At 32.9% G+C, this 13,491-nt stretch overlaps 1 protein-coding gene across 1 annotated transcript; it reads right to left on the reverse strand.

Annotated features, from left to right (window-relative positions):
* Window positions 1-10,010: 10,010 nt before the first annotated feature.
* On the reverse strand, window positions 10,011-12,648 carry LOC134680668 (Krueppel-like factor 12). Its single transcript, XM_063539806.1, has one exon. The coding sequence runs from the start codon at window positions 12,053-12,055 to the stop codon at window positions 11,129-11,131; it is 927 nt and encodes a 308-aa protein (XP_063395876.1). The 5' UTR covers window positions 12,056-12,648; the 3' UTR covers window positions 10,011-11,128.
* Window positions 12,649-13,491: the final 843 nt, after the last annotated feature.

A 13,491-nucleotide genomic window follows, 5' to 3' on the forward strand; every position in this document is an offset into this window, starting at 1 on the left:
AGTAACGCCAACGTCATTACATTTTCGAACAGCATTTAAATTTTTTTTAAAACAATGTTTAAAAACAATCTTAAACCAAGAGAACCAAACAAAAAAAAAGTATACATCTTTTCCTTTTCACAGTGGCTAACGAAAAAAGTCTTTTTTGAAAAACAAAGACTCTCATAGTTAAACTTTCAAAGATCAGTATGATAATTGGCTTGAGTTTTTGTTGTTGTTTTCTCCTCGTGTTTTTGGTGTTCTATTGAGCTTTTGCTATGTTTGATTGTTGTTGTCTCCTTGTTTTTTTTGTGTTCTATTGAGCTTTTGCTATGTTTGATTGTTGTTGTCTCCTTGTTGTTTGTGTGTTCTACTGAGCTTTTGATATGTTTGATTGTTGTTGTCTCCTTGTGTTTTTTGTGTTCTACTGAGCTTTTGATATGTTTGATTGTTGTTTTCTCCTCGTGTTTTTGGTGTTCTATTGAGCTTTTGCTATGTTTGATTGTTGTTGTCTCCTTGTTGTTTGTGTGTTCTACTGAGCTTTTGATATGTTTGATTGTTGTTGTCTCCTTGTTTTTTTTGGTGTTCTACTGAGCTTTTGATATGTTTGATTGTTGTTGTCTCCTTGTGTTTTTGGTGTTCTACTGAGCTTTTGATATGTTTGATTGTTGTTGTCTCCTTGTGTTTTTGGTGTTCTACTGAGCTTTTGATATGTTTGATTGTTGTTGTCTCCTTGTTTTTTTTGGTGTTCTACTGAGCTTTTGATATGTTTGATTGTTGTTGTCTCCTTGTTGTTTGTGTGTTCTACTGAGCTTTTGATATGTTTGATTGTTGTTGTCTCCTTGTTTTTTTTGGTGTTCTACTGAGCTTTTGATATGTTTGATTGTTGTTGTCTCCTTGTGTTTTTGGTGTTCTACTGAGCTTTTGATATGTTTGATTGTTGTTGTCTCCTTGTGTTTTTGGTGTTCTACTGAGCTTTTGATATGTTTGATTGTTGTTGTCTCCTTGTTTTTTTTGGTGTTCTACTGAGCTTTTGATATGTTTGATTGTTGTTGTCTCCTTGTGTTTTTGGTGTTCTACTGAGCTTTTGATATGTTTGATTGTTGTTGTCTCCTTGTTGTTTGTGTGTTCTACTGAGCTTTTGATATGTTTGATTGTTGTTGTCTCCTTGTTGTTTGTGTGTTCTACTGAGCTTTTGATATGTTTGATTGTTGTTGTCTCCTTGTGTTTTTTGTGTTCTACTGAGCTTTTGATATGTTTGATTGTTGTTTTCTCCTCGTGTTTTTGGTGTTCTATTGAGCTTTTGCTATGTTTGATTGTTGTTGTCTCCTTGTTGTTTGTGTGTTCTACTGAGCTTTTGATATGTTTGATTGTTGTTGTCTCCTTGTTTTTTTTGGTGTTCTACTGAGCTTTTGATATGTTTGATTGTTGTTGTCTCCTTGTGTTTTTGGTGTTCTACTGAGCTTTTGATATGTTTGATTGTTGTTGTCTCCTTGTGTTTTTGGTGTTCTACTGAGCTTTTGATATGTTTGATTGTTGTTGTCTCCTTGTTTTTTTTGGTGTTCTACTGAGCTTTTGATATGTTTGATTGTTGTTGTCTCCTTGTGTTTTTGGTGTTCTACTGAGCTTTTGATATGTTTGATTGTTGTTGTCTCCTTGTGTTTTTGGTGTTCTACTGAGCTTTTGATTGTTGTTTTGATGCTTTACGTCCAGTGGCAACTATTTGTATAATAACATGCATTTTCGTTCTATAATCATTTTTGATCCGATGCAAAAAAAAAAAATACAGTATACTATTGTGAGTATCTCGAAGTATACACATAAAACCGTGTAAAAATGAAAATTTTTATCAACATTTGTTAAGACGTGTGCTACATGATGAATTGAACTAGTTGCACTTTTACAGTATCTAACAATATTATCAATGGAAATGTTTTGATAATTGGTTGGTACATTTAGTAAGTATACTTGTCACTATTGTGTGAAGTGACAAATCCACCAGTACTTAGCTAAAATAAATGTTGAGTCGATCTTTTGATCTTAAATGACACCTAACAATTTTATCAGTAAAGTCATTCAACGTAATTGGTCAATTATCCTGTCCTTTTATGGACGCTGTCCTGAGACTGGTCATTTTAGGACACCGACACACACTTAAGTAACAGAGAGGGTATCATGAATTTTACAGAACTCGAGTTTTGTTGGATATTTTTTTCAATTATATGATACAAAGTTAAACTCGACTAGCCGTCTGATGAAGTAAGTGATTGTACAGTTTGGAATCTGTGATTTACTTAACATGACACCATAAAATCACCACATTGAAAACATGAGGCGTTTTGCGATATTATGAGCCAGTAGATCTTAAGTCAGTGTACCATCGAGTTAAATAAACCAACAATTTGGATATGCAAACATGAATGATTTTAATAAATTGTGAACTGTATGTCTTAGCTTCACATTTGTTAACTTATGGTAATTAACAAAATCACGTAAGCTGTCACAGAATAGAAGTTCCTTCATAATATAAGTTCCAAATGGAAAAAATATTCTGAAATAATATTTCCACAGGAATAAATATTACAGTAGATGTTCCTAACGGAATAAATAGTATAGAATATTTGTTCCATTAGGTACAGGTATTATGACATTGTTTATAATAAAGTTTCCACTGGAACTTCTGTTAGGTGGAACAAATATACGTTGGCAAAGCGACCTGTTGACTGGTCATAGGAAAGTTTAGACAGCTGCTATATATTCTTTATTTAGGTCTACACTTAAGCACATACGCGGCAATCTAGTGTTTTGGTGATGGTACCGTTTCCTGAATTCCCAATGCCTGAAATTTTCATTAAAAAAAAACTTTGAAAATATTTTGCAATATTAGGTTTTATTCTTGAGTATGCAGAAAATATATATCCTACTGAGCTTTGCGCAATATGTGTTAAATAAATGCTACTAAGCTCTAAGCAATCAATCAATCGATTTTTTTTTATCCAATGTGAACTCCTCATAAAACGCTAAGCGGATTTCATTGAAAAGGTTCATTTGTAACATAATATTACTTCCATTTCATTGTTGATGGTAATAAATGTTTAGGTTTCCCATTGAAAAGCGTAGACTCCACTATATGTACTATACGATAGGTCATCTTGTATCTGACACTGTTCCTACACCACTATATGTACTATACGATAGGTCATCTTGTATCTGACACTGTTCCTACTCCACTATATGTACTATACGATAGGTCATCTTGTATCTGACACTGTTCCTACACCAATAAATCTTCCTAGGAATCTTTCTAGGAATCTTCTTATCATTTTTTCATTATGCATCTCCATTATTTTATTCAAACGTTTTTGTTGGCGTTAACTTAACTATTTTGAACTAAGTCACATTGATTTCAATAAGGAAGCACGATCGTCAATTAATGAGCTATACTCACAGTTTTTCCTGTTTTTCGTTAGAGTGATTTGGCCTTTTTATTTTTTTTTGGATTCGAGCGTCATTGATGAGTCTTTTGTAGACGAAACGCGCGTCTGGCGTATAAACTAAATTCAGTCCTGGTATCTATGATGAGTGTATTTAAAATAAAATAAAGAATATACATGCAGTGTATAATTTCGTAACACTAATTTAAGTCATCTAACTTACAAGAAAAGAAAAACTAATTTAAGTTCGTTTCAATTGCTATGCATAGAGCTTTGATTTTACGTTTGAAGGAAAACATTGTTTTCCTGAATCATTGAAGACAAACAATCATGCATACCCTGCCAATATTGATCAATATAATTGTTTGCGCTTGCAACAAGACAGGAGTTTGCAGTACAGTGTAAGTCGTCCTTATTCCTCATGTTATTCCGATATTTTGGTCTTCGTTATCGACTTCTAGTTATTCCGGTTTTTTGTTCTTTGTTATCGACTTCTTGTTATTCCGATATTTTGGTCTTTGTTATCGACTTGATTAAACAGTTATAGGGTTTTATTGGAGCCCATACTATTCATTGCGTTTCTGGGTCTTGGTCCACGGTCCTGTTCTATGAGGCGAGCTGTAAATGTGTGGACGGATGTGGACTAGAGCTATTTATAAACAGTAGTCAATTGGACAGGTCAAAAATGATAATTATAGTAACTAATACATTTCAACTTAGATAAAGGAAATACTTACAACAGATTTTTATCTGGAAACATGTGCTTCAGTATACAAGTACTTATATTATGTTTATCTGTTAATTGGCGGAAATCTTCACTTATAAGTGTTTTAATAATTATAGGGTTTGTAAACCAGTCTATGCTGCAACTATCGACAAAAGCTTTAATTCTTACATCAAAATTAAACGTTCTTGGGCGTACCATGTACGAATATAAGTGAGTGAAGACAGGGTTTCTGAAATAGTATAACCACATGTGGAATAGCCAAGAGGGCATGCATTATATAAAAAAGTTGCATGAATAACCCAGAAAATAATTAACCATAATTTCAACTTTTGCACAGTTTTACTATACACTTGGTCTTAAATATATCGCCAAAAAATAAACAATAAAACATTATAGAACGACATCTTATAATTTGATCATTATCTTCTATGCTGACGGTCAAAAATAGAGATTATATCCATACATTGTTTTAAATGTTTTAAATATGATGACCAAAAAGAATTACTGGGACAAACATTTTGTGTTTTCTTTTATATCATTTCTTTTTTTCTTTTTGTAAACTGAAAATCTGCAATGAAAGCTATAATTGGAGGAGAAACAAGTACTTTTTACGTACAATGTCGTGATAAAATCGGACGCAGGTCAACCATACAGAAATTAGTATGTCATACAAAGATAGAACTATATCAGTACATAAAAAGCAGATAATCTATTATACAACTACAGTAGATAGTTATTTAACTTGCCGATATGAGCATTATCATCCTGTCCTTTGTTTATATAACCTTGCTCAGTCGCTGCTCATTATTTCTCGTATCACGGCTTAGAGACGTGAGCGCATTATTTGCGACGTCACAACGTCCGAGTTATCAGCGACGTCCAAATGGGTGAGAAGACGTTATCAAGCTTGCTTTCATTTAGTGTAAAATGTTTACGGGAGGGAAAAAGCAATAGAACGATAAGCAGATTATCGGGGTTTCCACGTATAAATATCGTAAAATTTCAGTCGCTCGAAACAATGTGAAGAATCCTTGCTCGTTCGCTGCGGTCCCCGGCATTAGCCAAAAAGGTAACCTTGTAAATCAGTCCTCGAGCCATGCGGCTCTTGGGTTGATATTGAACCTTGGGCTGATAATGCATGCGCATGATATGAAAAATCTGATGATATCAATCGGTGAAAAAAACCAACAATCTTTACATAACTCCATCTGCTGTAATAACAGCGACTGTACCTCGGAGTATATATATTGTATACACCATCTTTATATAAAGTATATGAAGACATGAGTCTGTGCAAAAGTAATAAGAAGATGTGGTATGAGTGCCAGTGAAATAACTCTCTATCCAAGTCACAAGGTGTAAAAGTAAACAATTATAAGTACCTTCCCCTCCCGTCAACACAGAGCATTGGCTCATACCGAATATCAAGCTATAAAGAGCTCCATAATGACTATAGTGTAAAACAACTTAATCGAGGGGAAACCAACGGTCTAATCCATATAAAAAAAATAAAATTGTTCCAATTTTTTTTTCTGTTCATCTTTATGGATAATTGACTATAGTTGGTAATCATACCACATCATACAAAATAAGAATACCACAACACAAGTTATTGAACAATAATTTTATTTTTGATTCAAACTATTAAAGAATGAATCGATTCTCGTTCTGAAAATATCATACAAAACTGTTGGACGAAAAAAAACTTATATTTTTAACCTTTATTAATAAGTCTATAAAGCAAAATAAATTCGAATATGCATTACTATTTGCTAGATATTTACAGTAACGATAGCCTTGTTGGCGGTTCCATCGGCCATAGTTTTTGATCTGCATACCCTAGCAATAAATTTAGCAAACATTTGCCGCATTTTGTCTTAGTGGAGCGGAATTAAAGCAGTTTAAGACGGACCTATGACGGACTCAACCTTATGACATCAGCTCAAAGATAAAAAAAATTGTAAATGCATGCAAGAATTTGCTCGACGCTACACTGTACTATATAAATTCGGCCTTTACACCTTAGTACTATAATTTATTTAAGCTAATGACTTTATCCGTCACTTAATTACAGTATTATTAAGTTCTTATTATTGACTAATTAGTTATGGCTCTTTGAACTTATATCACTATAGTATATCAAAGTAAGATAAATCTTGTCTTCCTGGTATTTTAATATTTAGTAGGCTATTTTATTATGCTATTAGGAAAATTTATAATAATATGTCTGAAATTCGATGGTGTTTTTTTCCACATAAATAATATAACGGAAGACTAACATTCTTAGTTCGAAATAACTCCATAAACATGATTTAAACATGGTTGTTATACGATAAAAAACACTTTCATTTTGCTTGTTTGCAGAAGATACATGTATATATTATTAATCTTATATTTCTTAAAGGATTTGTGAGTCGTTAAAACTTGATCACACGTACATTTGTATTTATTCAGTTTGTTCGCCCATCCTATATTGCGTTAAGCTTGTTGTAAGTCAAAAACAGCATACTGCAAAAGTCATACAGCATGTTACTTAAATACATTCTAGAAATCCCAAATTAAATTACCATTGTTCATGCAAAAGTTTTAGCTTAATGCTATCACAATTGGTCGTTGAGGTCAATACGAACTTATATCGATATATAGAAGCATATCGACCTCAGACGTCGTCCTCCGTCAATATGCTTCTCGTATATATAACCTCGTATCGACCTCATAAAAAGACTATAATTGTATATTTACTATAGGATCTGCAGTATATAATACTAGTCTAAGGTTTGACTGAAAAGTGAGCACACGTGAAATATATGTTCAGTTGTTTAATGTATATCAAATATTATGGTTAAAAGATTGTATCAAAGTTATCTCCATCAGCAGTTTATAAACCGCCGAATACCAGTTTGATTAAATTGACACGAGTAACTGAATTGCGTACGTACGTAATACGTGGTTTGTGGGCCATGGTCTTCAAATAAAAATGAGAACAAATAAATATTGACACATTTTGCATTTGCCGCATCCCAGAAGCTATTTGTACTATACATCTGTGAGATAAACAACCTTACTTTAACGAAAAGTCAATCGAACCCAAGGTTATCTATATAAATGTAATTATCCGTTATTACGTACAATACCATAGCAAAAGGATTTTAAGATATGTAAAACAGTAATTTATGTTTTGCAATATGCATGTTTACTATGTATAGATAGAAAATTTTAATAGATTTTTCACTTGATTTGTTTTGGTTGACATAAAAGTAAAAACGTTTAACCCATTAGCCATCAGTTATTTTGTATTTACCTCAAGAAAATTGGATAATAGTTTAGTGCTTTTGTAAGTTTTTCGTTTAATGGATTCAGTGTGTAATAAGAAACAAATTGCTTATGTATACTGAATAGTGAATGGATTACACAGAAATCACTTATGGAAGAAACTTTCCCATATCCACAACATGCAAAGAAATAAACTGGTGTCAGGCATAAAACCATGTTTGGACACATCATATCAGTGGTTTGCAACAAATCTATGCAAAATATTTATCTTTATTCTTATTTTCTCAGAAAACAATATTTGACCACAAGTTTGCACCATATCTGATCATATCTATAAATTATCAAGTTTATATAAACTACTCCGAATAAATGTCGGGTAGATAAAATTAAGGTCAAGCTTGTATCTTAAAATTGTCAATTGCTTTGATGAAAACTACAATAGTAATATATATATATTTATATAACATAAATATGCTTGACACATGTTCTTTGACCGAAAAGATATGACCCTACGTCAGGACACACAAAGACTATTCGTATATGCACATTCAAATTTGGCCTAAAATCTTAAACCTCAAAGTCGGTCACAAGCTAAGCACTCTTCGTGTCTCTGAAATTTTGAGTAGTTAAAGTTTCGACTTTCTTCGCGACACTTCGTCTATTGTGGTGTCCCCTTTATACATTTGGGGATTTGTGTCATGATGAATTTCTGCCTTTTTAACGCTTTATCTACAATCTGGTTTGATTTTTGCCCCCAGAAGTTTATACAATACAAATAATCCAAACAAGCCATGTTATGCCATAGAGATTCGTGCTCTTGAAGGTGTACTTAAGATTTCTAGTAGAGTTAGGCCAATAAAGCTCCCTGTCCCGTAAGAAATGAATTCCATTCACAATAACGGATTCTTTCTCCAAATGTCAAAATCTGAAAAGTCTGGCATCTAGCCAATGTGTGGATAATTTTAATGGAGCCAACTAAAATATGCCATCAATAAGCACCAAATTCTTTAAAATAAAAAGTAATAATCACATTACAAAATAACCAAAGACAGCCACTTATGAGTTGTTTTTTTTTAACTTGGGACCGACACATAAACATAAGGTTGTGTTAAAAAATATTTACTCAGTCACTTCCTTTATAATATCGACAGAACATGAGACCATTTATAACCATACCAAATGAATGCTTGCAGTTACTGGAGGTAAGCTCAAAGTAATGAATTTGCTGAACTATCAGTTAAAGTGCTTTGCACTCTTGTATTTACTTCTGTATATTAGTCAGCAAGTCATGGACTCAATCAATTATTGGTTGAAGATTGTTATAATCGTCAGTAATAAAAAAAAAATCAGATGAGATTTCTAGAGCTCATGCGTACATGAAACTTTCTTAATTATTTCATGTCACTTGTTTGCAAGCAATATTGTATTAATTTAGATTTTTTTACGAAAAAAAAAGATCGGCAAATATCAATCTATTTAAGGAATCTTGGAATAACCTTATCCCAGATGGCTTTATGACACCTATTTTAGGACAAACTGGGGCTGTAGGACACCCACCAATCTCCAATAAAACTCCATCAGACGTCCGATCAATCTCTAACGATACAAACGGTACATCAAACATATGATCCGTTCTAAGTAATAATGGCATTGGAATGTTTCTATATGGCTATGGTATAGAAAAATGATCAAAGAAATAAAAACATATAGACTTAAGACCGCCGCTTCCTCATTATTCAACTGATTTGACAATAAAGAATTACCGGATAAGAGCGATTGTCAGATAACTGTTTGTTTTCTTCCTGTTCTGATCATTTAGTTACTACATGATATCAACCCTGATTGTTGTTTATTTCACCCTGTACTGAATATTGAGTGCTACACGCGGCAATCAACCCTGATTGCTGTTTCGTCTTCCTTTACCTGGACATCACGGTGCTAAATGAGATAATGATTAACCAGGGTTGCTGTTGAAGTCATCTGGTAATATGCATCGCCTTGCTGAAGTCAACACGAAATACACTGAGCCACCGATATAAGCGTGTACATTGGACGGTGTGTTATGCTATCAGCAGATTAAGTTATCTGAACTTGCTTGCAAACTAGTAGTTTTTAGCATTGATTGATACTGTTTGCTTGAAGTTTTCCGTTTTGTTATCCATACCATTTTTATCGAACCAAGGGCTTTTCTGTGCTAATTTTTCTTGGACATTTGTGTATGTCCTTTTAAACATAAAATCAGCTTATTTATCATAGGCTGTTGAACCCGTCATATGCCTAATGTGCCCCTCACAAGTAAAAAAACTCATCAGTGCATGGCTGTTTGACTGTACTTAAATGTTTTTGTCAAATCGGAATCTACTACAAATCACATATTTTTCAACATACTACCTTCAATTCATTGATTACTTTTGTAGACTAGGAGGGTTTAAAATATATATATATATATACTAGTAATGCATGGACATTTGGCTATTGTCATAACATTCATAATGCGTGTAGAGATCTCTTAATGTCTTTTTTGTGTTGTCCAGCTTCTGTCCCATCGACAAATTATCCACATATTATATTGTTTGCACCTAATTATCAGACTATTTTACACTCTAATATTGCTCACTGTACTCCTCAACTTCTCGATATATTCCTTACATCCACGTCTTTTGTCCTGAATATGCATGAAATATTTGACACTGGACTTTTAACAATAAAAAAAAATATATATCCATGTTTTATATATCATAAGATAAACACGATATCGTGCAATGTATATAATGAATTAGTTAAAACACGTGCATTGGGAACAAGAGTAAAATATGAAATATCCATAAACAGGAACAGGACCACACGAAACATCAAATCATCTAGGGTTTTTTTCTGTATCGGTCTGCATGTGCATTATTGCTATAGCTCGTAACTTTCTAATTGAATAGTTGCATAAATGTTTATATGTGCTTGTTTGTGCGTTTCCCCATTAAAAGATGACTAATATTTTACCTGTTAAATAATATAAAAACTTAAAATGTGACAACTAGATAAATGAAGTACAGTAAAATACTTTAAGTGTGACATATTTCCCACGTGTTAAATGTAATACTATATGCAAATAATACTAAGTAGTTTTCTGTTTAAAAGACATAAAACACTCCATTCAACAAAATAATTTCTATTTATAATAAATTCACATCAAATTGTCCATTAAAAGTCAACATTTGTAAAATATTTATAAAAGCACCAGTGTGTACTGAGTATAAAAATATAAACGTGGAATTCTACAATAATGAGACAACTTGACCATTGACCTTTTTCATCTGTGTCCATTGTCCAGCAATGTTTGATACGGTCAGGTAGTTTGATATGATAATAAAGGTCACTTAATAAAATTTACTAATATGGCATGTAAAACTTGCTGATTCTGAATGACATCTGAATAATGCATTGGTCATTTAAAGAGCCACCAGATTATGCTGCAAGAGCTTCTGCAAGCGTCTTTGTTTCCAAACTGGGACTCATCCGCACAAAAATGTGATTCAACTGAAGCGTTCTGCTATTTAATATGCGACATTTAATGCTTGAGGCATATGTTACTTAAAAACTTATTTCCATAATCACTCATTTCCCACAAAAATGCATAACCACGAAACAATGTTCACTTAACTGTTAAATAAAATATTGCACGAATCCACGGCCTATGTTTAACTATTCTGACACCTACTGGCTATCGCTTTCGATGAACTTTAAGATGTTTGGACAAATGATCTGACCTTGAAAATCTCTTTTCACAAATTTTACACTGGTAAGGTTTTATTCCTGAATGAGATCGTTTATGTCGCGCAAGTTCGTCTGAGCGCGAGAAGCGCCAGCCACATCCAGGCCACGTGCATTCAAACGGCTTCTCTCCCGTATGTCGACGTAGATGTGCTTTCAAATGAGAGCTCTTGCTATACACTTTATTACACCCAGCGTACGTACAGTGATAAATTTTCTCCTCGTTTTTGTCTTTAGTTGCACTGTTGGTCCTTGGTGTAGAGGCTTTTATATTTCTCATTTTCACAGTGTTTAATAAACTTGATTGCGCTAGTAAAGAATTCGTTGCTAATGTAAACTGTGTGCGGTTGATATATGATTTGTTTATATGTGTAAGTGTAGGTGATTTTAATGGCAACTCTATTTGGTATTCCTGAACAGTTGAACTACTTACTCCTAATGAATTTTTTGCTGCATAGTTATGCATCAGGTTTTGAAGTCCAACTCCTAATACTACGAAATCCTTTTCATTGTTTACAGTTCCGTTCGTTTCGTTAGCTCCAAAAACATCATCCATAACTTTCTGTTCTACAACACTTATGTCAGAGTCCGAGCTATCATTTTCCTTGATATGAAAATTGTTCAGATGCGAATGATCCTCACACGATATAGTTGGCATCACGGCTATTGTCTTTTCTAAACTGTCAGCTAATCCCTGAGAAAACAAATATTCAAGATACATTTCATCGTCCATGCTATCCGTGCTCCACACGCTAGACGGACTGCTACTCCTTTGACCCTCTGAGCCGATGTCTATTTCGTCGCCCGATGAATTAAGTCTCTGAAGGGTATATTGTTCTCTTTCTAAGCTTGACCATAAAGGCATAAAATCTTCCATTTTATATACATCCAACTTTGAAAGTTTTATAGTTTCACATATATTTTATTATTTGTCGTCTGCTTGACACGACTTCTTCCTTGAGGGTAAAAATGATATCGTACTATATTACAAACTATGTATGTACATAAAAGGTATGCTAGTATATGAATGAACTCAGTCACAGGAAGTACCTATGCTGGATTGGACGAGCAGTCACGAGGAGATTGTCACTTTTATATATACCCTATAAGTGGGTTTAATTCACTCATTAGCATACAATCCTGTCGGCAAAGATGTGAAGAGACTTGTTGAGAAAATAGGGTCAAAAGTCAAATGTCGACTTCATCCCCAGTCGCTATCTACATCATACATGTAAAACTTGATTAGGACGAATCGCCGTGATATCACCATTATTCAAATTCAAATAATAAATGTTGATAATTTTTATAATCACGTGAAATTACACGTCTGAACATTAATTTCTCATCAAAATCCAGTTTTTCATTCAGTTCGAATTTTAAGATTAAAAATATCAATATTGTAAAACACCAAAAAATACCACGTTACACTTTAAATCCTCAATACTATCATGTGATGAATTTACGTTTTTAGTTCATTGATATTTTGGACAAATATTTCTAAAAATACACATTACAAATGTTCACGTTACTCTTATTTGTTATGTATTTAAAAATAACCGATTGTATTACTAATGCCTGTGCACGAGAAGACACACACCCCTCCAGTATATTTCCAATGCCAAAATATAGATTTCTGTAAATACATTTTGAAGCTATAGGACCACTAGACTTTCACATGTCAAAATAATGCAATTTAGGATGCAGTAGATCAGAACAAGCAGCACTGTATGGTTTGTATGTGGTGTATACTACAAAACAAGCTATATTGATCAACAAATCAATAGAAAATCAATGCATACGAGTAACAAAATCTGTAATCTTCTTTCAGTCGATTGAAAGACTTGTCATTCTGTAAGACATAAGGCAATCTGATGAATCTAACTATTTAATGTCTAAAACTGCTATGGAAAAGTATGACAAATTAAAAACAAAATCCTTGTACGTTCTTTTAATGCCAAGGTTAAAAAAATATCCATTGTGGCTTTATTTCTAGGTTAAATATTCTTTTTTTTGCACGAACAAAGATTATAAGGTTATAAGAAAATGATCATTGTAATCAATGAATGTATCATTAAATATTTACTGATTAATCAATTAATTAATTGATTTATTATCTATTCATTTATTTATTTATTTATCTTTCGTTTCATCTGCAATCTAATAACATTGACTAAAACCAGTCATACAAATGTATTGGTTTTTCCGTCAAAGTTATAAAGCTTAAAGTAACTACGTTTGTCTATATGTCCCTCATCCTATATCATAAGATCTACAATGTCAATGTTTGGACAATCCTGTCTCCGTTAAATCATT

Source organism: Mytilus trossulus, chromosome 1 (assembly GCF_036588685.1).
Source record: "Mytilus trossulus isolate FHL-02 chromosome 1, PNRI_Mtr1.1.1.hap1, whole genome shotgun sequence".
NCBI lineage: Eukaryota > Metazoa > Mollusca > Bivalvia > Mytilida > Mytilidae > Mytilus > Mytilus trossulus.

What these genes read in the sequence shown, in the direction of transcription:
- LOC134680668 (XM_063539806.1), bottom strand. Translation starts at nt 12,055, where the DNA reads ATGGAAGATTTTATGCCTTTATGGTCAAGCTTAGAAAGAGAACAATAT.